General features: G+C 47.7%; 1 protein-coding gene across 1 annotated transcript in view; it reads left to right on the forward strand.

The window, feature by feature from the left end:
- Window positions 1-25,995, forward strand: part of PNPLA7 (patatin like domain 7, lysophospholipase) — a 134,945-nt gene that overhangs the window by 83,247 nt on the left and 25,703 nt on the right. Inside the window, exons 23-27 of the mRNA XM_077787845.2 lie at window positions 1,294-1,357; window positions 1,820-1,988; window positions 3,068-3,250; window positions 4,463-4,581; window positions 21,372-21,528. Coding sequence (XP_077643971.2) covers window positions 1,294-1,357; window positions 1,820-1,988; window positions 3,068-3,250; window positions 4,463-4,581; window positions 21,372-21,528 — 692 coding nt within the window. The remainder of the gene's footprint in view (window positions 1-1,293; window positions 1,358-1,819; window positions 1,989-3,067; window positions 3,251-4,462; window positions 4,582-21,371; window positions 21,529-25,995) is intronic.

Here is a 25,995-nt window from a genome sequence, read left to right on the forward strand (position 1 = left end):
AGAGGTCAGGATGGCCAATTCCAGATCTGTACCTGGGGGTTTTGCATTTTGAGCACAGAGGTGTGATATTCTGACCTTTGCCCATGCTGGTTGTTCACAGTTCCTTGGTTTTTACTGAACACATTATAACCTTGCTTTGAGACTTGTCACGTAATGAAATGTTTTGTTATTTAGAACATAAATTTCAGTTCTGTTATTAATGAAACAATGAGGGATTGCACAATGAAAACATGAATTAAAAGTGACTGCTCTGTCATGTTTTGTAAATGTGAATTTCTCAGTAAGAGACAGGTAATATTTTCTCTAGGTGTGCAGTTATTCCCTTAAGTTTTCTTTTCTTTGCATTTTTTTAATTTATCTGCAGCTACTCTGCAACTTCTATCACATACAACACAAATTGCTGCTGCACTAGAATTGCTAATAAGAAAATTAAACTAAAGTGCCTGCAAGAAGCTTTGTGTGCACCAAAATTCAGCTCAGATCTGAGGTGATTGCCAGATGTGTCTGTAGTGGGCTCTGACTGTGCCCTACAGATTTGGGAATGTTTTTGGGTTTCCTGTTGGCATGTTGAATAAGGAGTAGTAATGCTGCAGAGAGCTAGAGGATTCACCTGGGGAGTTGGTTCAATGCAGGATGAGCAAGTTCTGTATTTTGGAAGGTCAGGGGAACAGCCTTTTCTTTAGAAACAGGATCCTGGCCTTCCTGTGGCTGTGATATTTTGAGTGCTGAGTTGGTGAAGATGCAGATGCAAGAGGAGCTGTCACCAGAGCCAGGCTGCAGAGCTTGGAGCAGCCTGGTCCTGTGGAAGGTGTCCTGCCCATGGAATGGGATGAGCTTTAAGGTCCCTTCCAAGTCAAAGCATTCCATGGTTCTGTGATCCTACATGACCCTGAGGAATGGGATAACAGAGCTTGCAGGTTGTGATTAATACAATAACAGAGCTCTGGGAATAGGGAGCATTGGAAGATGTATTCCTAGAAAAATGTGAACATTTTTGTGAAGACTTTGTGCCAACTCTGATTAATGCACTGATCCATCATTACCTTCAAAACAAATTCTTGGATTTGAATTCTTGGAATCAGAGAATGGTTTGGGTTGGAAGAGACCTTTAAACCCATCCCATTCCACCCCCTGCCATGGGCTTGGACACCTTCCACTGTCCCAGGTTGCTGCAAGCCCCATCCAGCCTGGTCCTGGACACTTCCAGGGATGGAACAGACACAGCACCTCTGGACAGTTTTCTCCAGGAGCTCAAATTGAGGTGTTCACAGGTGAAATTCCTTGTTCCCCCAGGTCCTGCCCTGCTGCTCACCAGTGACAACATCAAACAGCGCCTGGGCTCTGCTGCTCTCGACAGGTACCTGCCCTCATCACTGCTCAGGGAAATGCAGAGAGACACTGAGCTTTTCTTATAAACACACAGAGAGTTTGGGAGCAAAACCCTGTCTTCTAACATACATTGGGCCTTCTGCTCCAGGTATTGGAGACAATCATGTTTCAGGAGTATTTGGTGCAGGTGTGGGTGGGTTTTTCCCACAGTTAATTTCTCACTTGTGAAATTGAAAAAGCTGAATTTCTCTGAGCCTGTTCATGCTTAGGGATGCTGTGGAAGCATTACTGAAGTGAGGCATCACTGTATCCTTCTGCCTTGGTATTTGTCTAATGGTGTAAATCCAGAGCTAGCAGGAGCTTGGAGCTGGGAGCAGATCCTGGCTGAGCAGGAAATGCCAGTGTTTCCCAGTGTAAGATTCCAATCTCTTCTTCTGGGAGCTGTGACTTAACACCAGTTGAATTCTCTGTTTTCCTTGTCTGTCCCCAGCATCCACGAGTACAGACTGACCAGCTGGCTGGGCCAGCAGGAGGACATCCACAGGATTGTGCTGTACCAGGCTGACAGCACCCTGACCCCTTGGACCCAGCGCTGCATCCGCCAGGCCGACTGCATCCTCATCGTGGGGCTGGGAGACCAGGAGCCCTCTGTGGGAGAGGTGTGGGAGCTGCTCCTTCCCCTTGGCACTGGGAACAGCCCAGCTCAAAGCAGCTTGCTTCACACTCGTGTATTTTCCTGGGTTTAACACCCAGTGAGGCATAAATAATGAAATATTCCTGAGAAATGCCCCTTAGGAATAACAAAAGAATTGTATGAGAATCCTCTGAGTTGGCAAGTTCTATGTAGGAGTACTTCCAGCAAAGTTCTTTTCCTCTAAAGAGTCATTTTGGCCAATGGTAAATCAAAAATTGCTTTGAAGTGTTGTGTTTCTGCCCAGAATTTCTTTGGGCTTCCACACAGAGGGAGGAATTCTTTTCTGCCTCGATGAAATTCATGGTGTGTGCTTAGGAAAAAGTAGATCTAAATCGCAGTGTATGAATTATTTATTGTATTTTATTACAGATCTTAAGCTGTAATTTTTTACCCTTGCTATCTATTTTTATGATTTTATATTTTATTACCAAAGTCTTGTGACCAGACGAAAATTCTTCAAGGAATTTTAAAAAGGAATCACAGGTGGGGTTTTTTTTGGATGGTGAGGTGCTGAGTGTGACCTGCAAAGAGCTTGGGCTGGTCCCATGTGCAGCTTTCGTGTTTGTCCCATTGTGTGGGCTCTTCCTGCATGGATGTGGGAGGCAGGAAGCACAGGCAGAACAAGCTGCCAGCAGTTACCTAGAACAACAACAACAAAAAAATCAAAATCAGAAATGCAAGGAGGAAAAACAAAGTAGACTGATGGGAAGGGAAAGAAAAAAACACTGAATATTTGTGCCTCGAGTCTGACTCGGGCAGCATCTCACATTGCAGGAGCAGCTCCTGCCTGTGCTGTGCTCCTAATGGCCTGGCTTAAGTCAAAAACATTCATGTTTAAATCCTTGGCTGATTTTAGGCTTCTGTGTGCTGAGTTAGCCCAGAGTTAACAGTGTTGTCCAAATCAATCGTGTCTGGGGGCTGTGACTGTGCAGAGTTGGATTCAGGTGGGAATAGGGGTGTGGGGTGTGTGTGGATGTATTTCACCCTGAGACTGGAGCAGGCAGGACTCACTCCCCTTTCCTTGGGTGTCCATGGCTGCTGCAGCTGGAGAGGATGCTGGAGAACACGGCAGTGAGAGCCCAGAAGCAGCTGATCCTGCTCCACAAGGAGGATGGGCCCCTCCCGTCCCGCACTGTGGAGTGGCTCAACATGAGGAGCTGGTGTTCTGCTCACCTCCACATCCACTGCCCACGCAGAGTCTTCTCCAAAAGGAGTCTGCCCAAGCTGGTAAGAGATTCCTGCTTTGGTGGCTGGTCCCTTGCTGTCTCTCACTTGATCTGTAATCTGTGTGACAAAGAGGATCTGGGGTAATGACAGTCCGCCATATTCTTACACACACAGATTTAACAATGCATTCTGCAAATCCTCTGAATTTTGCAAAGCCCAATCAAGGTAATCTTTTTTCAGAGGTAAATAGATAATTATGAAGTCTTCGCCTGCCATAGTCAGCAATCTCTTTCTGTCTCTCATTATAATTTAAGCTATCATCACCATAATTGTTAAAACTGTTTTTGGAGACCTGTAAAGAAAAAAAAATATTCTATTATTAACAAAGGATCTTTCTTAGAAGACTTCCACTGAAATGAGACCACACTCTTTAAATCTGGTTGCCCTCAACTGGATTTAGGGAACAGAAATAAGGGGGACAGGTTTTCTTTATGGATGCAGACTTGGCTTTTTGGTATCTTGAAAGAGCTCAGAGTCCCAATGAAAGGTATGTACAGGCCATAGCAGAGTCCTTTTTGTTGGGAGCATCCTAGTGCTTCCCAAAATCTGTGCTAAACCTGAGGCAGAGGCAGTCTGGGATTCTTTCCAAGACTTTCAGATCCTTGTCAAGGAAGAGAAAGAGCTCTAAAGGAAATTCTGTACCACTCCCAGCAGCTTTGAAAGACTCAAGAGAAGCTACTGGCCACTAGAACCATTTGGGTGGTTCACCACCCTCTGTTCCTTTGAAGAACAGCTCTAACACAGAGTCACTGATAGCTTCAGGCTGGAAAGGACCACCGGAGCTCCTCCAGTCCCACCTCCCTGCTCAACAGGGTCCCCTGGAGCAGTCATGAGGATTGTGTCCAGACAGGCTTGGAGCATCTCTAGTGAGGGAGATTTCAGAGCCTCTCTGGTCTCTGTCCTGTGCTCGGTCACTGGACAGGAAAGAAATTCTTCCTCCTTGTCCAGGTGGAACTCCTGGGCTTCAGTTCCTGCTTGTTCCTCTGGTGCCATTGCTGGGCCCCACAGAGCAGAGCCTGGTCCCTGCACCCAGGGACACACAGGGGTGAGGTCCTTTCTCAGCCTTGTCTTCTCCAGGCTGAGCAGCCCCAGCTCCCTCAGCATTCCCTCACAAGACAGCAGCTCCAGTCTCCTCATCTTTGCAGCATCTTTTGGCAGGCTGCTGTTGGCTGTCCTGGCCGTGCAGTGACCGTGCCTGGCTCTCCTCTGCAGGTGGAGATGTATGAACGTGTGTTCCAGAAGGCTCCGGACCGTCACTCCGACTTCTCCCGCCTGGCCCGGGTCCTGACGGGCAACGCCATCGCGCTGGTGCTGGGCGGCGGCGGGGCCAGGTAGGGCATGGTCCTGGGCAGCCTGGCAGGGCTGCATGGGGCTGCATGGGGCTGCACGGGGCTGCATGGGTCTGCACGGGGCTCTGGGCAGCCTGGCCTGGGCAAGGAGACCCTGCCCATGGCAGGAATTGGGACATGTTGGGTTCTAAGGTCCCTCCCAACCCAGACCTCTCTAGGATTCTGTGCTGGTGCATCCACCACATCTGAGAGCTGTCCCTGGGCTAGGACAGATCCCTCAGGATAACAGAGATCCTGGGAAAACAGCGCTGCTCTGCAGGCAGCATTTGGGGGATGCTGAGGAATTATGTTTGGAGACACTGAGGAATTACACAAACTTAGCCTGCTGTGGGGATTCGTGCAGAATTTCCGCAGAAGGAACATGAGTGTTTGTGACCTCTTGAGGCCTCTCATAATGGTTTAATACCAGGAGGTGACCAGGGCACAAAAGATGACGTTTCTTTCTGTTGACCTACACTTAGGATTTTTTTTCCCCTTATGGATTCTTATATTAGAAAATGGCTTACAGTATTTCAGAGTTCTTCAAAGTTTGAGCAGTAAGAGGAATTATGTCCTCTAATGGAGAATGTTCTCATCTTTATAATCCTCCAAACCCCCAGGTACCCATACACTCTGGCAGCCTTACCTTACAGGAAGGGTGCGTTTTCGCAGACACAAGGGCAAGGTGTGTGCTGAGCACTCTCTTAGAATTCCATCTGAAACCCCATCCATCTAAAGTGAACTTCAGAAATAAATTACTGCTGGCATTTTTCTTTGGAATCCCTTTTTACTTGGGAGAGTTTTCTGTTGAGACAGAATTGAGTTGCCCTTTGTCTCAAGCGAGCGCTGCCTTCGTTGTCTCCATCGCCGTGTTCTTGAAGCACTGCTTTAAAGGAGTGCTTTGAAATACAGCTCTCAGAAAAATAAACCCCCTAATTTGCACACAGTCTGTCTGTTTAAGTGCACAGAAATATCACATTTTTGTCGTTGGGCCAGCGTGTGCTTCAGGGGAGCCATCACTGCAGGAAAGCTGGAGCTCCTTTGTGCCAGCTCCTCCTGAGCAGTCACTGCTGCTGAGGCAGCCAGAGCTGGTTCCTCGAGTGTCTCACAGGTGCTTTGATCCTGCTCCCTTTCACAGCCCCTCACCTGGGCTGGTTTCAGGATTTCATTTCTGAGACAAGCTCTGTCCTGTGGAGACACAAAGCAGAACAGCAGAGGGGAGCTTCTCTTTTATCTGAGTATCTCGGGAGGCTTCTCATCCACTGATACAGAGAATTTGTGGTTTGTTATTGTTCCCAGCTGATATCTCTGCCTCTACCAGAGCCTGTGTCATGCTAAATATGTGCACTCCTGTACTGCTGGCAGCACATTTTGCTCGTTCCCTTCCTTCCTTCTGTAACACTGCTGTAATTTTTGCCAAATTGGGTTTTCTCTTTTTTTTTTTTTTTTTTTTTTTTTTCTTTTTTTTTTTTCTTTTTTAATTTTACTACTTAATTTGCAAGCTCCCACCTGCGGGTGTGCAGGATCTGAGGTAAGGAGGAGCAGGGTCACCGTGTTGGTCCTCTGTTGTCCCTCTCTGCAAAGCTGCTCTGCTGCTGTGTTGGCTTTGGGGTCTCTGGATGCTCATCACCCATTCAGCAACAAGCCATGGGCCATTAGCCATCACTCTGCTCATTTCTGCATCCCTGAATGGGGTGGACTTGAAGAGGATTAAGGGCAGAGTGGATAAATGGGATATTTTTTCCTTCTCTGAAACACTTCCTATGCCACAGACTGAAGTGCTTGTTCAGGGGTTCCAGGCTGGCACAGGGATGGTGTGAGTACTGTGTTTTTCCTGGAAAGATACAGAATGCTCTTTTAGTCATTAAATAATCATCTAAATTGTGGTTAGATAAAGATTTTTCAAAGTGAGAATATAATTACGGCTGGGGAAAAGACAAAATTGCTCTGAACCATGTAAAGGCTCAGAATTACTCTGAACCTCTGCCTTTGGGAGGGCAAAATAAATTCTTAGATTGCCCATTTCTGCTAACACTACTGAAGAAATTAGATTAGGTATTTAAAATCATCCTGTGGCTAAAGCACAGTCAGACTAAGAATGTCTTTGCACAGAGTGTTGATGGCCTTTGGATAACAATCACATGAGTATCCTCCCACCTTGCTCTCAGAGCAGGAATCATGCAGGTCACACAGCCAGGGAGAGGTGACAGTGACAGGGGCTGGCTGGTCGGTATTTGTTCAAGGTATTGTGTTCTGTGACTCCAGTAATATCAATTATTTAGTTGTTATTTTGGGATTGTTTGTCTGGCTTCCCAGTGACAGCCGGATTGGGAGGTTTTAGCAAGAGCAGCTTCCTAGTAATTATCATTGTGGTTTGTCATGACAAAAGGCTCATAGGAACTAAAGGTTTTCTTTCTCCTATGAGCATAAAAATAAAACAACTTGAAGTGATACGGTTCTAAAATTACAGTGTTTTGCTTTTGTTAAATGCTAACTTAATTTTAGTTAGAAACGTTGTGGAGTGTGACGAAGGAAAGGAGATTTGTGTTTAGGAAAATAATACCTTTGAGATGTAGTTCCAAGAATAATGACACATCAAGCCCTGCAACAAAGGCATAAACTTTCCATAAATAATTGTCCTGACCTTTAGCCCTCCCACATACAGCCCACCCCTTCTTTGGTTTGCTATGGTTGTCTTAGCAAAGCTGTTTGAAAACTAAAATTTCTAGGGAGTAAATAATTATTACAGAGCTATCTGGGAATCACAATGCTTAGGAAGAAGAATGGGTTGAGCTGTTCAGAATCACGGAGTATCCTGGGCTGGAAGGGACCCACAAGGATCTTTACTCCTGTCCCTGCACAGGCACCCCAGCAATCCCACCCTGAGCATTTCAGCCTCTCCTGAGGAGCTGCTGTCAAAGGATATTCATAGATATTTCATCAGGGCATCTTTTCATTTCTCTTTTTTCTCTTTAGTTTTCTCCTCAAACTTATTATCTCACCTCAGCCCTTGATGTGTCAAGTAGCTGGGTTTTTTTGCACACAGTTTTCTTGCTGACTCCACAGATGTGGCTCAGACCATTTCATTTTGGGCAGTTGCCTTGTTTCAGCAACTTGTCCTTTCTGCCTTTCCTTTGTTTCCAGCTCTGGCCCTCTGGAAAGGGAGGATAAAAGTAGGAGAAGCAAATTCTGCCCTTTTTATTATGGGATCTCTGTGTCTGATGGATGCTCCTGTTGCCTCCTGTGTCTGTCTGTGCTGCTGCCGCCTGTGCCACGTGCAGTGTGCTCACACTCCAAGCTCTCAGAGATGGAAAAACTCATGGGCTGCTGCTGAGCTCCTTAAAGCCTGGCTTTATCTTCCTCTTCAATGGCTTTACCCAGGGATGAAGAGGCTGGGAGAGTTCCTGAGAGGCAGATCTCAATTGTTCTGCTCTCAGGAGATCACACTGGCTCTCTGCACTCCGGGTTTGACTCTGGGATTGCAGGGAGAATAAACTGTGGAGGATTTGCTGTGGCTATGATGTTTGGCTGCAGCTCCAGCTCACCCTGGCAACTTTGAGTTGCTTGTCAATCCTGCCTTCTGTCTCTGCCACCAGACACTGATCTGTTGTTCAGGAAGGCACAAGGAATTTGTTTGTCCTGTGTCTGCACTGGGACAAAGTCCTGGCACAGGCAGGATGGGCAGAGCTGCATTCAGTGCCTGGAAGGGATGCACAGGTCACACTGTCCTGTACAGTGGGTCAAGCAAGGAGCAGGTGGGATGTGCCTAGAGCCACCTGGGGACATGGTGGATGCTCACATGCATCTCCAGGAACTTCTGCTTGGAGGCTGAGCCCAGTGTGGCAGCTTTACTTGGGAGGGTTCTGCCTCTTTGTGTTCCTGAGCAATAAAGGCGGAAAAAGAAATGATGCAAAGCTCTCAACACACCATAAGGAAAAACTTGCAACAGATTTTGAGATCTTGAGAAGATCATGTTCCTTTTCTGACTGTTGGTGCTTTTAACCTGCAAGTGTGGCTGGGAGGTGAGGAGCTCTTGCTTGGGAACAAACCCTGTGGTGCTTCCCCCGCTCCATCCTGCTAAAAGAGGAGTTGAGCTTGGGATTGACGACCTGACCTACCCATGTAAAACACTTTAAGGCAAGTAAGTGCTGTGATGTGAGATCTGATATTCCTTCTCAGATGGTCTGGGGAGCTGCTGGCTGCCTTCAGCAGGCACAGGGACGTGGTGCTGCTGCTCCATGGCTGGTGACACAGCATTTTAATTACACACCCAGCAATTAAGTGTTGGCCAAGCTGTCAGGATACAGAAGCTGAGTCTGCAGTATGCTCATGTGTGGAGTCAGAAATGATTAATAAAGACACCGGTAGGTTTTGGGGCTTGATTTGTTTTTCTGTTTGGTTTGTTACTCTAACACGGAGAGGAGCCTTAAAGCAAAACCCTTTTCATCCCATCCTGGCTGAGAGCAGCTGCTTCTTAATTCTGTTCTTTTTTCATAGTAATTGGTAACAGACAGGGTTTGGTGCTTACCCTGTTACTTAGATGCTTAATGCCTCCTCCTTAATTGGATTTTGCCATTTTAACTCAGAAACTTTCACTTCTGCACTGCATGGTGCAGGTCTGGAGTTTGGCAAAGAGGCTCACTGCAGATAGTAGAAATTTCTTTCTTGTCTCCTGTGAAATTCTAAATTTTTTCCTGAGTGGAATCACGAAGCCACTGTTCTTTCCCTTGCTTGAATTCGTTAAGGAAAAATTGACAAGCTGACAGAATTAATGAACATTTAAATTCTCATCAGTGTAACGTGGCAATGCAACAGCGGGAATGACTGAGAAATGTGCTGCAAGGCAAGGAGGGTGGAAATAGCACCTCTGCCTTTTGGGGCTGTGTTTAGTTCTCCCAAGGTCAAGTGGCAGCATGGGAAGGTCTGTTTTCCAGCCCTGCTGCTGTGGTGAAGAGCTGAGAAACCTTGTGCAATGTCATCTTTAGCTCCATGGTCCACAAAGGCAGAGAGAAGCACAGGAAGAGAAAACAGGGAAGACTGCACGGAAAATATCTGAGGGTTTTAGGTGATGGCCCTGGGTTAGTACAGAGGTTTGGCTCCAAGGGGTGGAGGGGGCTGGCTGGTGGTGCAGGGATAGAATTGACACCTCACAGCCCAACTTACAGCATGTGATGCAACATCTGAGGAATAAAAAGCTGAGATTTGAGGTGGAAATAACAAAGTGTTGTCCTTGACATGGACAGTTTGCTTCCATGGTGCTAACAGCTCCCTTCCCAGGCTGCAGCTCCTTTTTCTGCATTGTGGTTATGAATCCCTGGGGTTCAGTCTTGGGCAACAACAGAACCTCCTGGGGACACTCTGAGGTTTTATGGTGCAGGTGCTTTGGAATCAGTTCCAGCAGTTAAGGAAGATTAATTCTCATTCCTCAGCTAAGACAAGTAACTAATGATAGGAAGCTTTTAACCCCTACATGGAGGGAGAAGAGTGTGTGAGAGACTGAAAAGTGTGAGAAGTGGATGTTGTTTTAAACTGCCACTGCAGAGCTGCAGAACTTGAGATGGAGCTGGTGAGCTCCTAAGGTCGATGACTGAACCTCCAATACAGGGAGGGAACTGGAAGCATGGGGGGAGTTACTTTCTTAAACTATTAAACCTGACCACAGGCACCCAGGCAGTGTGCTCTTAGCATGTGTGGGAGGAGAGGGGAGGAATTTGCTGCCTGAAGGAGGCAGCTCCAGAGGAAAACACTTGGAAAACATTGCCAGAAACACACATCAGTGTTTTCCCCTATGGGGATCCTAAAGACACTCAATATAGAAGTTACAGAAAGGATGAAAGAAAATCCTATGGGAATTTCCTGGGCTCTTGATGTTCCTCACATAAATTGGAATACAGTAAATGTTTTTCAGCTCCTCTGCTGGGTTCAGGACTTAACATGGACTGAGTCTGGTGAGGGGCACCCCAGGGCAGGAGGGATAAGGGGCCCAAGTGCTGTTGTGGCCAGTTCCTTGTGTTGGAGCAGAAAAGTAATACCTTCAGAACTTGCTTAGCAATAATACACAACATATTCTCCTTTTTTTTTTTTTCCCACATGGCTGTGTCTGCCAGTCTGTAAATCTCTTTTCCCTTTCTAACACATCCAGTCATTGAGATTTCTCAGTTTCTTTGCACTATTTTTGCTCCACACTCATTCCTTTTTGTCTTCTTTACGTCTGCCTTTTAGTTAATTTCTCAGTCTTTGCTTTCAAGTCCTCTCACAAATTGTGAGATTTTCACCTATTGTGAAAAAATGGCAGTTTTTTTACCATCCTGGCGTGTCCCTGTGTGTCAACAGAAACACACTTTGCTTTGAAATTGTTCCAGATCATGCAGTGAGCTTCAGGACTACACCAGGTTTGCAAATAGGTTATTCATTGCAATGTTTAATGTTGATTTCAGTGGTTTATAATGGGGCACAGGTATCCCCTTCATTTGGCGTGTCTGCCTCACAGTGCTTAAAATTCACAGGGCACAGAGCTGACAGCTTGAAATGTGGAAAAATTGGATTCAGGGTTGTGTTTTTTCCCAAAGTGCTCAGAAAACAGCCTGAGAAAATGCTTGTTCCGAAGTAAATTATGGAACAAAACTGTTCCTAAAGCCACTGTTGATTGTGACCTTGGCTAGGAGAGGTTTGGAAGGGCAGCTCCAGCCTCTCCAAGGTGCTCTTGGTGCCTTGAGCCACTGGCAGCTCTGAAGGGTTCAGTCACTGGGGAGAGGAAGGGACAGGCAGGATTCCATGGGGCTGGGGTTCAGCTGCTGGGGGGTTGAGGAAATGGCTGAGAGCCTCTGAGCTGTGCTCTCTGAAATGCCTCTGGAGCACTCAGAGGGAAGAGAAATACAAACCATTGCTGGGAGCAGTTGTTTGGGGTTTCAGGAGGATGTTGTTATCTCAAAATGGAAATGGATTTATGCTGCTGCCTCCTGGGTTGGATTTCTCTGGGGAATTTGCTTGAAACCTGGCATCCAGTTGTTCTGATGGAGCTGACTTCACTCCAGCAGGCAGAGGTGACCAGGTGACCCCTTGTGCTGTCTGGGTGCAGTGCCAAGACATGGTCAGTGTTTATGTAGGGGCTGCTGAGGTTTGGGGGTATCTTTGCCTCCTCTGGCAGGAGGGACCTGGGGGCTGGCCAAGATCCCTGTCTCCAGCCTGGTCTGGCAGCCCTGGATGGAGCCTGCCTGGCACAGACTGGGCCCTTCTGCACTGGGTTCACACCATTTCCTGATTGCCACTTACACAAGACAAGAGCAGGGATTTTTTTTTTTTAAATTTTTTTTTTGCAATTGCTGTCTTTTCTGTCTCTCCCCCTGATGCAGTCGGGCAGCATCCCTGAAATTCCTGTTCCATTTCCAAGTGCTTGCTGGAGGTACTGAGCTGGCATGTAAGGGCTGTGCTTTCCTCTCCTCTAGCAAGACAGGTCTTGAAGAGTATGTGCTGCTAAAAGGGTCCCATCCCTCATTCTGTTCATGTTCTGAAGTTCCAGCAAATTAAGCTGAGATATGAAAGGAACTTGAAAAATGCTGCTTCTCTGGGTTTAAATGGAAGAATCAGGCTTGCTGTGCAGCATCTGCAGTCTGTCAGTGCCCAGTAACAGCTGAGGAAGCAGGATTTCTGCAGCAGGGAAGTATCAAAATGATACAAAGGGGGCTCAATCTGTTTTGTGTCATGGAAAAAAAAACACTCCAACCTCTGAATACTTGAAATATCTTTCCTCCAGTTCCTGTTCTCCAAAGTAATCCCTTTGTACACCAGGCCAGTCTGTCTTTTGACTTTTCAAGGGCAGAAAGTTGGCAGCTCTGAGGTTAATCCTTGTGGCCTTTGCAGTCTTCCCCCATCAGAGCCAGCCTGAACTGGCTGGGGGCATTTTGGAGGAGGAGAGGCTGTTTGGTGAGTGTGTTATGGCTTTTGTGTGTGTAGATAAACATCTGTACCTCATTGCACAGAGGAGTGCAATTTCTCTGTGTGATATCCCTTTTTGAAGTTCAGACTAATGCATGGGGGGCTTCAGAGCTTGTGATTGCTCCTGCAGGTGCTCAGAGAAGTGTCCTGTGCTTGGGTGTCTGTGCTCTTGGCACCAGTGGAGCATCCATTGCCATGTGCAGATAAACCAGAGGGAAGGCTGAATTCCAGAGTCAGGCTTGTGGATTCCCAGCATCTTTCAAAACCTAGATTTGATTCCAGGGCAATATTCAGGAGGTAAAATAACAGAGAAGCAGCAAAACTCTTTATCCTTAAAGATAAAACTGCACCTTTGACTTGGTGTTTAACTTGTGCTGCTCCTTTGGAAAGGCCAGAGGAGTAAGGTAAGGAAGATGGGCTCCTACTTGGAAAAGATGATGATAATGCATGTTTGAATATCTAATTTGAGTCTTATCCAGGTCAGCCCTAGAGTTAGGCTGTTTGAACAAACAGAAAACAACCCCTAAAAATAAATCAGTGAGTTTATTTGCTGTTGTTAGAGCAAAGCTCCTGAGACTTGGCTGGAGCTCCTCTGAGGGCCTCGGGCTCTGAGTTTGCAGATGGCTGGGGAGAGGCTGCAGCCTCACTGCTCCTGAGAGGCTCTGCCTGGATTTCTGCAGGGAGGGACTGTCAGAATGTGAGGTGTTGATGATCCCGAGATTGTAGAAAGTCTCTGTCTGTCAGCCCCGCTGCCAAAGCAGAAGCCATAATTGGTCTGTGCTGGTTTCCAGGTTGTTTATTCTGTTTATCTCTAACATGTTCTGCTGCCCTGCCCAGCTCTGTCCTGCAGGGCAGCGTGTGGGGCTCTGCCCTCAGTGGGATGTGACAAACATTAAATACCAGAAACTCCCTGGGCTGGATTTACAATAACGTGCCAATATCTGTCACCTACGTTGGACAGTGTGTCCCCAGCCTGAACCAACAGAAAAATGCCAACACCACAGTGAAACATGGAGGGCATGAAGAAGGAGAAAAAGGACAAGGCACACCCAATTTCCTCCATCTTGTCCCCTTTGGACCCCTCATCTAGAATCCTAAAATTTTACTTTTGCACCCATGCCACACTTAATTATTCCTTATATCAAACACTCAGAGCTGGTAATTCACCCTGTAAGATTGAAAACTCTTTTCCATGGCCAATGATCACAGCCAGTGTCTCTGGGGGCTCTGTCCAGGGGGGTTCCTGACCCCTGCCAGGGTCCCAGGGCAGCCAGAGGGAAGCTCTGGATTCCCACAGGGACCATCCTGGGCAGTGCCTGGCACCTTCATCCTGGTTTAATTGTGTTTGTGCAGAGTTCAGAGCTCTGCCTCCTGTGAGCTGGAGGAAAGGCACACATCCCCTGTCCCTGTGGCTGCTCCCAGATCCCCAGACCTGAACTCCAATTGCTCAGAGAGCTGTGGAACAGTTGGGTCATCACATGCCCACAAAGTCACAGGGATTGGCACCCACAAATGCTTAATGATCTGATTTTTCCTTTTCCCATCTGCAGCACCTCTGTGATTGCTCATTTGCTCCCATCTGCCACAGAGGTTGAAAGTTATAACAGCTTCTATAAACCCTGCAAGCAGCAGGAGCTTGGGAGTCATTGACTTCAAAGGTATTGCTTAAAAAACCCTTAAAATTAATTACAGGTGGTTTACCTGGACTCTCCTGTCCTGATCTCCAGTCTTTCCCACCAAACTCATTTATTCAGAGCAGTGCCTTGATAAACAGATGAAATTAAACAAGGAGGTGGTGGAGTTGTGGGTCAGCTCTTGTTGCTGGTTTTGCACCTTTTTTTATCAGATGTAAAAGGATGTGCTGTGTTCACTTCCCATGGAGCAGCTGTAAAGCTCTCCAGGCAAGTCCCTGTTATTTCAGGAGTGTGATCCTTGCACTGCTGGGATTTTGGGGACTCTGTCCAGCCCTACCTGGGCAGTGAGCTTTCCTGTTAAGAAAAAGGAAATTCTTCATTCTATTCTTTAAAGTGCTGTGGTCTTTTTTCTTCAGCTTCCAGATGTTGTGCTCAGGATGGGTTCTTCCAAAACTTTAATTAATAAGTCTCAGAGAGGTGGGGGAGGAGGATATATTTGTTATCCAAAGAAACTGTCTTCCTTTGCAGATGATAACTGAATTGTTCCTTGGCTCAGAGCAAGGGACAGGATTTAGTGACATCCCCACGTGGGTGCATTTTGTCATTCACCCCCTTCCCTGCTCCTGTGTCCCTTTCTGAGTATGCTGATGCCAGTTGGGATCAGAAAACAAAAACCTTGGTGCATTTTATAATTTCCTTTTACTATTTGGTGCTTTTCCTCCCTTCTAATGCCTTCTTCCTGTATCCCTCCTGTATCCCTCTTGCTACCCCAGGGCTGGGTAGCCCTGACAGCTCTCCTGGAAGGGCTGAACACATTCTGCTCATTTATTTCTCTGTCAGGCACAAATCTCTTTGTTTAAAGCTTGTTCTAAAGTTAGTGTGTAAAGCAGAAACAAGATCGAGGCTATAAAAGGACATTGTATTTGGATTTTCTTGCAGGAAGGGGATTTCACTGGGTTTGTGATAAATAGGAGATGCTTTTTCTGCCAGATGTGCCTGCCTGGCACAGGGAGTGATCTCTGCAGCGTGGCAAGGCCAAAGGGAAATGGCTCCTGAGCTCTGGCTTAAGGAGTTGCTGGGAATCAGGGGGCAAAGCTAAGTGGGAGGATGGAATCAGTTTGTTGTTAATGGAGGGGAAGACAAGAAAAATTCAGGTCTCTGGATCAATATGTGTGGGCTGTGGAAGGAAAAAAGCTTCCTCCAGGGCAGCTGCTGAGAGAGATCCTGCTGATTGTTGGATGTTAGGGTGAGAACCCAGTAATGTGGGGTTATTCCCTCTATTTAGCTTAGAAACAGTGCTTAGTTGATTAACAATTCATTAATGTTGTCAAGATTGGAAGTTCCTTGTGAGGGCTCACATGAAACCATGGCTGCAGAAACGCAGGGGTCTGGGTGCTGTGCTCCTTTGGAGCTGGCAGAAAATCACTGCAATAATTCTGGCTGATTTATGATGCTGGGAAGTGTTAAGGTCAGGAAGGCTGGGAAATAATGTTATTGGAAAGATATAACTGGGATTAGATTTCAAAGCAATGTTTGGGTATATTGCTGCTGCAACAAGAACGCAAAGGTGCCAGTTGGAGATGGTCCAGTTGCAGCTTGTAGCAGATTTGCTCCATTTCTGAGCCAGTGACTGAACCACTCGATGCCAGGATCAGCCACAGAACACACCAAAAATGCTGCTGTTTATGTAAAGAAGAGGCTTTTCCTTATGTCACCTTTCCTGATGCCACTCCATGTAGCTCTTCACATAAACAACATCCAATTTCCACTCACCCCAATACAAGGAGCACCTCCACAATGACTCCAAGAAGGATCTAGAATCACCACCAGCCCTCAGTTAATGGCTCTGTAGTGCTCTGAGAGCTCCAGGCTCAGTCACCAGCCTGTTTTGGGATCGTGGTCCCTGAAGTGCCAGGGGTTTTCTGTGTGGTGGATTTCAGTCCTGTGGGCTTGGAAGCTCAGGCACCTTCAGTTTGTTTTGTGCTCACAGCAGGGTTGGGGGAGTGGTTGCCCAAGGCACCGCTTTTTGCACGTCTCCAAAATGGACATGGTAAATAGAAATTCATAGACTGCAGAATGGTTAAGGTTGGAAAAAACCTTTAAGATCATCAAGTCCAACCATTCCCCCAGCACTGCCCAGGCCAGCACTAACTCCTGTCCCCAAGTGCCACATCCATGTGGCTTTCCAACCCCTCTAGGGCTGGAGATTCCACCACTGCCCTGAGCAGCCTGTGAAGGGCTGGACAACCCTTCCAGGAAAGAGCTGCTTTTATGGCTTTGCTGCTTCAGGAGCTTTAAGGTTCTGAGGGTGTCTTAATTCAGGTTTGTTGGGCTCTAATGAAGCTTAATAAAGCCCCCTTGACAATTTCTCTATTTTTGTGCCTCCTTTGCCAGGTAACTCCCTCAGGAAGGAGGGCCAGGAAGCTGTGTCCCACCCTGGGGGGGCTTTGGTGGGAGACACAGCAGAGCTCTGCAGCAGCCATGGCCTTAATCTTTCTTTAGCCAAAGGAAACAGCATCTCTTCAGAGCATTCAGGGAGATCTCCTTCATCCTGCTGAGTCAGTCAGGAGGAGAGATGGATTCCTCTTCCAGTCCAGCTTCCTTTTTGAAGCTGACACAGACTTTGGAGGTGGTTGAGCTGCAGCCTTGCCTGGCTGTCCCCTTAGTGTCCCCTCTGGCTGCTCCCAGGCTCGGGGTGTTCTTTCAAAGACAGGCAGCACCCTGCTGGTGTGTTAAAGGTGGCTCGTGGGGGAAACATTGATGCACAAAATACTGGTTTTGTATTGACTGTGTTTCCTTCTCCCCTGGGCAGGAGGACAGCCTGCCTTCCTGCTGGCACTCTGCTCTGGGATGTCCTGCTGCACTGGCTTCCTTCTCCTGAGCCAGATTCATCCCAGCTCTGGCAGCACGTGCAGGGCTGGCACATGCACAGCTCACAGGGGAATTTTCCTTTTATCAGTTCTGCTCCGGCCTTCATGCATTACAGTCACATGCCAGCAGCACTTCCCCAGGGGATGAGAGCAAGGGCTCATTTCAGCAGCAGGAATTTTCCTGTAAGACCTTCTGGCAGAAAGGCTGAGCTCTCTGTGTGTGCTGTGCTGAGGTATTTAGGGAAGCAGGTCTCCAACCCTGTAACTCCTCTCCTTGCTTTGTGGTAATTTCTTCCCCAGAATCACAGAATATCCTGAGCTGCAAGGGACTCACCAAGATCACCCAGTGCAGCCCCTGTCCCTGCCCAGACCCCCCAAAATCCCACCCTGGGCATCCCTGGCAGCGCTGGCCAAAGGCTCCTGGAGCTCTGGCAGCCTCGGGGCCGTGCCCATTCCCTGGGCAGCCTGGGCAGTGCCAGCACCTCTGGGGGAAGAACCTTTCCTGCTCTCCAGCCTGCCCTGCCCTGGCCCAGCTCCAGCCATGCCCTGGCTCCTCTCCCTGGTCATGCAGAGCTGTCCCTCTGATCTTCCCCTCACAAGGAACCTGGAACTGCAGTGAGGACTCCTCTGAGTCTCCTCTTGTCCCACCCAGACCAAGTGACCTCCCTGTGACCATGAGTAGTTAGAAAGGAATGGTGCTTGGAGTTTAGCCAGCACAGCTTCTGGAGGCTCATTCAGGACAGGGATCATGAGTTGGTGAGTGCAGAAAGCAGCTCTTGGGGCAGCTGATGCCCAGAGCAGCCCCTGCTTTGTGTTGCTCAGGTCAGGCTGAGGCAGTGGCAGGGCTGAGAACAGAGCCTGGCTCTGGCTTCCAGCTCCTTTTTGAGCTGGGTGATGCTGGTTCAGCTCTCTCTGCAAAGGGCATTAATGAATCAGGCCTGTCCTAGGCACTGAATGTGTTGGAAAAGCGTTTTTGTTCGGATACTGATTGCACCTCCTGGGCAAATCTTTGTGTTCTGATAGAAATTATTTCAAAGTCATCTTGTAGGTCGTTGTTCCTTGGCCCCTTGTCACTGTCCTGGAGCAGTGTTAGTCCTGGCAGGGGAGGTGCTGCATCCAGCTGCTCCTTCAGGCAGCTCTAGGGTGAGGAGAGCTGCATGTGCAGCTCCAGGGACACTCTGTGTGTGCATCCCCTCCCTGGGGTGCTCCTTCCTCCCCTGTAACTGCACTCCCCTTTCCTCTGCAGTGAGTGACATTCAGCTCTGTGTCACCAGGAGGTTTCCCTGTCCCGTGTTGTCACTGCTGTGCAGGTACAGCATTGGCACAAGTTATCCATCTCCCTTTGTGCTCCTCTAGCCCAACACTTGTATTTCCACGTTTCCCTAAACCAGGACATGTCCCCTGTGAAATCTGGCCTGGTATTACAAGAAGTGCACGATCCCTGGGTTTTTTTCTGCACTAGTCCTCAGGCTGTTAACATGGATCTTGCTCCTGGCTTCAATTTCTTTTCCTCTGCAGTTTGCAGCTGCCCAGTGCAGCCCTGTGGGAGCCCAGGGATGCTGTCAGAGGGGATGAGTACCTGGCAGGGTGCTGGCACACGTTTCCCCTGGCAGCCTTCCCGTGTTTAGGGAGCTGGGAAGTGCCCAGGACAGAACCAACTGCAAGGAGGGGTTGAGAAGTCCCATATAGTAACATTGCTGGGGCTGTGATGGCCTAAAGCTGTAGGGAGAAGGGGAAAAAAAAATTCCCATTTCTATCTTTCAGGAGGTTAGGTGGTACCTGGAGAAAAGGAAGGGCTCAGGCACATTTATCTTTTTTTCAGGATTTAGTTTGCAAATTCCAGGAACGCTCCTGCTCAGGATGTTGGTGCTGGAAGAGTCTGCTTTGTGGTTGTGAATAAGTGAAACATAATTTAGTCAGGCAGCTTATGGGAGGTTCCTTTACAAGCAAGAAAAGGACTTTGATTCCCATCTTGCTTTGGGATCAGTGAATCTGTTGTAGATCTGTGGCTGTCACATTAGTGAGGTATTGGCAGGGACTCTGTGGATGCATCAGGAGAGCATGACTTGCCAATAAATAATGATCTTTTGTTATTCATGTAAAAGTATCATGCAGCAAAATAGGAACAAATCCAGAGTGCTCACATCAAATCCTTGGTATTGATGGATGGGTGAATCAGGAGAAGCAGTTAAAGGGAAGGAATCCAGTCTGGAGTTACTCATGGCCTGTTTAAAATTGTCTTCTAAGCAGAAAATGCTTTAAGATACTTCACTTTAGGGTACTTTAAGGTGCCCTAAGAAAGGCACCTGATGTGGGCTGTCTCCAGAGAGCAGGAGGTGCAGGGAAAGGTCTGCTCCTTGTGGAGGATCGGGGCTGAGGCAGTGGGAAGTGCCAGGCACGAGCAGCAGAGTACCAAAATAGCTGCACTCTAAAAGCCTAAAAACAATGGGCAGGATAAAAGTATGATTCCTTTAACTCAGGGCATCTTGTGGGAAGAAGCAGTAGGAGAAGAGGAGAAGGGGAATTTGGAGAGGAAGGCAAAACGAGCCATTTTCTGCTCTTGGATTGCAGCAGCACAGATCTGTCATTGAAGTCATTTACACCCAGGATAACCACGAACCTGTCCCAAAGCATTTCAGCAGCTGGAGGGGATTTATTTGGATGGAAAGAATGTGTTCAGCACAGCTTGGCCAAGTGACACCTACGGTGGACTTGGCAGCTGTTAGCAAGTATTTATGGGATGTAAACAGCAAGGGGAAGGAGGATGGAAATAGAGCAAACTGTGGGGGACAGAAAATGGGATGCTTTATGGCCCAGACTGCAAAACATCCATCCAGGTGGGATGAACTAATCAAAAATGCTTCTTATTCACTGGACAGAGCATTTGAAAGCAGAGGCTGTAGCTTTGCACTGCTTGGAAGGGCAATTTGCCTCCACTGCTGTGTTCTGTGGTTCTGTAATGGTTCTGTGGGATAGGCAGGGATCCCTGTCCCCCTAGGGGATAAAAGATCAGATGTGATCGGTTGTCCATAGATCAGATCAAAGGTTCCACCTCTGCTCTCTCATTTCTGATGGTGGGGAGCAGCAATTAGCAGCTTCTGAGCCTCCTGAGCACCAGCTTGCACCTCCCATTTGTCACGTTTAGTAGCCACTGACAGCCTGGTACCTTTGATTCATCCTTTCCACATTTAAATCCATTTGTGATTTGACCTCTCCAGCATGTGGTAACAGTGGCTTTCCCCAGTTTGTGCTCTGCACACACCTGTCTGCAAATTTTTTCCTTTCCATTAAAATCTCTGTGTGGTGATATCATTGCTGACCCTGCCTGTTTCCCATCAGTCAGGATCTTCCCTAGTCATTGATTCCAGTTTATTTTCTCTTCCTGTGAAGTCCATCCCATATTCTGGTCACCTTCTGTGCTTTTCTCTGTCATTTTTAAGTTCTGCTCTTTTTTGGGTGAGAAGTCTGAGCTTGCTTGCCATTTTCAAAACGTTGGCCCGTCCTGGATGTGTGTTTTTATGTTTTCTGTTTCATTCTGGTTTCTTTGATTTGCCACTTGAATTTGCACTGAACAGTAGGTTATTATTTTTCAGGGAATATCCCCAGGGGTTCCTAAACCCATGTTGGCAGAGCTGGATAAGAGCTGGTTGCTGCAGGGGTGTTGCTGCTTCTGTTTTCCACTTGTTCCATCAGCACTGAGGTTCATCTGTTGTTTATCACCTGACTCCATTGTTGCTCAGAATTCCTTCTGCACTTGAAATCAAGGAATAAGTTTACTTTCCTGAAGGAATTTGTGTCATCCTCAGAAGCTGCCTTCTCATCTGCCCTTCTCCTGGGCTTGTGTGCAGACTCAACCTCTGCTCTCTCATCACTGTTTGTCTCTGCGTGCTTTTGTTTCCACCTTCAAATTCATTATTAATCCATGTGGTGCCCCCTCCTAATACCCCAGGCTGGCTCAGTTTCTGTGGAGAATGACCAGGAAAGAAACTCATGGGAAGGGCTCTGAACTCCAGCCTTTCCTGGGTGCTTTGGGGGGACCCCAGCAGATTCTGCTCCCTCAAATCCACGCTGACGTTCCCCTCGCCCGTCCACCAGCTCAGCTCTTGGCTGCTTTCATCTCCCTGCCTTTGCCACTGATCCAGGCTGCGTGGTCGTGTTCCCTGGGATCCTCTGGGAGGATTCCTGCATTCAGAGTGTTTGTCCCTGGCACCGGGGCTTGTTTAGCAGAGATTGGCAGCTCAGCCGGCGCGGGCTCGCCTTCCTTAGGAGGCCCCATTCATCAGCAGCCTTGCAACGACTCCTTCAGTGACTGCTGGGCTGACAGTGGCTCTGTCCCTTCCCTCCCTCGGCACAGGGGCTGCTCCCAGGTGGGCGTTATCCGGGCGCTGATCGAGGCTGGAATTCCCGTGGACATGATCGGGGGCACGTCCATCGGCGCCTTCATGAGCGCCCTGTACGCCGAGGAGCGCAGCTACAACCAGATGAGGATCAAAGCTCGCCAGTGGGCCATGGTAAGCACTGGGAAGGAGAATTCCCTCCACTGGGAATGTTCCCTCCCTTGGGAGCACTGAATTCTCTGCACTGCTGTTCCCTCCCATGGGAATGCTGAATTCCCTCCCATGGGAATGCGGAATTCCTTCCTATGGGAATGCTGAATTCCCTCCACTGGGAATGCTGAATTCCCTCCACTGGTAATGTTCCCTGCCCTGGGGATGATGAATTCCCTCCACTGGGAACAGGGGAATTCCCTCCTGTGGAAATGATGAATTCCCTCCACTGGGAATGCTGAATTCCCTCCCATGGGAGTGCTGAATTCCTTCCCATAGGAGCGCTGAATTCACTCCACTGGGAATGCTGAATTCTCTTCCCTGGGAGTGCTGAGTTCCCTACACTGGGAACATTCCCTCCCGTGGGAATGATGAATTCCCTCCACTGGGAACAGCTGAATTCCCTCGTGGGAATGATGAATTCCCTCCACTGGGAATGCTGAATTCCCTCCACTGGGAATGTGTTTCTCTCCTCCAGTGGAGCAAGGCCCAAGCACATCAAGGCACGAACAGCACCCCAGGAAGGTGCAGCCTCCTGAAATTCGGTGTCTATGCCACAGAACAAGCCCTGCCTGGCAGTGATGGATCACCTGGAAAAGCTGCTCCATGTCCAAGGAGTCAGGAGGCAGCTGCCTGGCTTAGCTCTGCACAAATCCTGGTCACGCTGTCAAGGCACAGTGATGTTGTTTCAGTGTGCTCACCTGTGGTTATCTTTGTTTTATCTTCTCTTTTATGTGCTGGGACCTGTTTCCTTTCCAGCTCTCAACAAATGTGTTTCTCTTTTGTGTAATTCTCTCTCTTTCTCACATGCTGTCATGTGTCAGTGGAACTGAGTGACTGAGGTAATCCTTCTCTAAATAACTCCCAAATGTGTCACTCCTGGTCCTGCCTGTTCACTCCACAGCACTCTGGGTCAGGAGAAGTTTCTAACTTTCAATATTTAGTACAAACAAAAACTCATTTTCAAAGTTAACCCAAGTTTTGGGAAGGTTGCTTTAAATACTGACTTAATTGGGTGAGTATATTTATCATGGAATCAAAGATTGGTTTGGATTGGAAGGGACCTTAGAGATAATCCCATTCCACCCCCTGCCATGGGCAGGGACACCTTCCACTATCCCAGGGTGCTCCAAGCCCTCTCCAGCCTGGCCTTGGTTTTATTTATTGATCAGATGTTGGATGAAAACTGTCCCAGATGACAGTTAATTGGAAGTATTTTGTCCATGGACAAGATCACTGGTTCAGACTGACTGCAGGTGAGGTTATTTCTGAAGTTTGCTGGTTGCAAGTTTGTATTTTTCACGTCAACCCGACATTTTCCTGTAGATTTTCTTACTGAAAATAAAGCAACATAGGGAATTTTATGGATAAGATTAAGAGTTTTAGGTCTTGGGTTTCAGGGGAAATGGAATCCTGTCATTGGCAGATTAGAGGATCCTTGGGAGACATAAACAGTGCTCACTGTTTATGTCTCCCAAGGATCCTCTAATCTGCCATGGCTTTGCAAGAAAAGCTGTCTCTGGGAAGATGGATTGTGTGAGGAGCTGAAATCCGGATTGAGGCCCTGGGATGTCCCGGTGGGCAGAGTGCAGTGGGACTGATTCACCTCCCCACCACTGCTTGCCAGAAGAATATGGATTTTTGCTTTTTATTTAAGAACTGCCTGTGCCTGGCTGGCTTGGGAAGCACCCAAAACATAAACTGTTTATGATCCAGAGCAGTTTGCTGGAATCACAAACCTGGGGGAGGCTCAAGATTAAAGACATAAAACCAACTGCATTGAATTGTGTCAGACATCCCTTAACCTTGTTCTCTCTCTCCCCCTTTGTGCTTCCAGGGCAGCATCTGAGTGGGTGCTGATGCCTCCCAGCTTTCCCAGCCCCCAGGGGCTCTCTGCCCTCTCTCCCAGCTCTTGGTTAAGCTTCAGCCATGGAATTTTCTTCTGTGCATTTGTCCAGAGGATGCTCTTCCTGTTTGTCAGGTCTGCCCTGTGCAGGGTGTGAGGCAGAGCTGGAGATGTTTTTTGGGCTCCTCAGGGCTGTGTTCCCACTCTGGAGCTTGCCAGAGCTGGAATCCTAGTCACTTTTATCAGGAATAGCTAGAAATTAAATGAAGGCATTTAATCTGTTGATGAACTTTTGAGCACAAATTGCAGAAGGTCAGAGAACATTTTCACAAGGTAAAAGGCACTTTTTGGCCTGGGGCTGTTTCAGGTATTGGTTCCTTGAAGCCTGCAGCTAAGTGGGAGAAGTGTTAGAGCAAACATTTCATCTTATTAATGAAGAATGGATTTTCATGAGGACTTCCATTAGTGTTCTTGCAGGTCTGTGTCCAACCCAGAAATTGTCTAAGGGTTTGAGGAGAATGAAAGCAAAGCCTGCCCTTCCCACTGCCAGCAGTGTCCAGCAGCATGGCTGCAAACTGAAGAGAGCCACAAAATCCCCTTTCCAAGATCACAATGTGCAGAGAGTTTGGAGCATTAGAAATCTTTTATCAGTGGCTATTCTGAAGTGTTGACTCTTGTGTGGTGTTAATGCTGAGCAGGGAGAGGGGAAAGGAGCCCCAGTGTGTAGGAAGCAGCCAGGAGGTTTGTTGGGGATTCTTGGAAGATTCACTTGAAGGGACTGAGTGAGAGCTGAAATATCCCACAGAAAATCCCCAAATTGCCATGTCCCAAATGGGACCTTCCCTGCTGTCCCCAGGAGCAGCCAGGCAGAAAGGCTGGAGCATTCTCTGCTCCAGGACCTGCAGATCCTGCTCCTCTGGAGCTGTGCTGCTGAAGGTTGCTGCTCGGTGCAGCCTGGGGCCACGTGGGAAATGTCTTCATTGGGATGGAATAGTTAACTCTGGGCTTTTCTTATCTCTCTTTTTAATCCATCAGAGTGGATGCTGTTTGTCCTGCATTTATTTCTCTTTCTTGGTATTATTAGAAATTGGCATCTCTCTAGCTGTACACTTGGTGCCAGGAGAAGGGACATTTTTAAGGGGATGTGTTTTCTGCACCTAATGAAGCAGTGAAGAAATAAATTACTCTTGTCAAAATACAGGTGGAAATATGAAAATTCCCAGTCAGATTAGTTGCTGTTTCTTGTCTCTGTGTGTCTTCTGCACCTCTATTTAACCAGCAAAGTGAACAATCCAAAGCCTTAGTGTTTGCAGATTGTTGTTTTACTTAATTGGAGGATCAATATCTCAAAGTAGAAACATTTCACAAAGATGGAATATTCGTTGAAAGCAATATGGTTATAGGTGTGTGGGGGGCTAAAACACTGCTTCTAATGGGGATAGGGGCTGGCTGGGTGGGACACAGGCACCATTTGCTGCCTGTCACTGCCTGGGGGCACTGACAGCTCAAATAAATGTGGGGGTTCTGCCCAGGGAGTCAGGAGGTTCTGCCTCTGACCCTGCTCTGTTTGTACATTGAGAGATCCTGGCCTTTAATGAGCTGATCTGGCCAGAAATCAGAAACCAAGGAAAAGCCTTGGATTTTTATCCTGTTAATGCCAATCCTCATCTAGCCCTGAGTTACATTTTTATTGTATTGATTTAACATTTTTTTCTGTGTGAATTCCTTTCCTTGTTTTATCGGAACTGTATGGGTGAGTGCTGAGAAGGCACTGCATGATCTTTTGAGTAGTTTAAAAAATACTGGATCTCTTTGAAATTTTTGTTCTTGCATAAGTTTTCCTATAACCTTGGGGGTGTTTTATAGTCAGGAACACTGAAAAATCCTATGATTATACTGGCTTTTCACACCAGTTTGCCATAATGCTGCATCAAAGAACAAAAGAGCCAGAATGACAATTCCTCTTGTCCATCATCACGTGCCTTTACTCTTGTCTTTCTGCTCTATGAGCAGACCCTTGTCCCTTCCTTGCTTTTTATACCTGAGGGTCACTTTAAAAAATTACTTTAGGATTGAAGGTCTTTTTAAAAAGAAAACTCATCTTGCAGCAGAGCTGTCATAATGAAAGTTCATGAGAAGTTAATGAAGAATTGGGAAGAAATTCCTCCCTATGGGGGTGGGGTGACCCTGGCACAGGGTGCCCAGAGCAGCTGTGGCTGCCCCTGGATCCCTGGCAGTGCCCAAGGCCAGGCTGGACAGGGCTGGAGCAGCCTGGGACAGTGGGAGGTGTCCCTGCCATGGAAGGGGGGGTGGAATGAGATGATTTTTAAGGTACTTCCAAACCCAAAAAGATTCCATGATTCCATGACCTGCAAACCCTGAGAGCACTGGCAGAGCTGGCTCAGGGCTGGGCTTCCCATCCTGGTGGTGTCAGGGGATGAAATTCTTGGAGCTGCTGGAGCTGGTCCCAGAGCTCCTGGGAAGAAGTGGAGCAGGAGCCAGCAGCTCTGTCTGCCTCTCCAGAGGGTGATCTTTAACTGAAGTTATCTGGGGAACAGCTGGTGGTTGCAGCTATTCCTGGAAGG

Source organism: Lonchura striata, chromosome 17, assembly GCF_050655825.1.
Source record: "Lonchura striata isolate lonStrDom1 chromosome 17, ASM5065582v1, whole genome shotgun sequence".
NCBI lineage: Eukaryota > Metazoa > Chordata > Aves > Passeriformes > Estrildidae > Lonchura > Lonchura striata.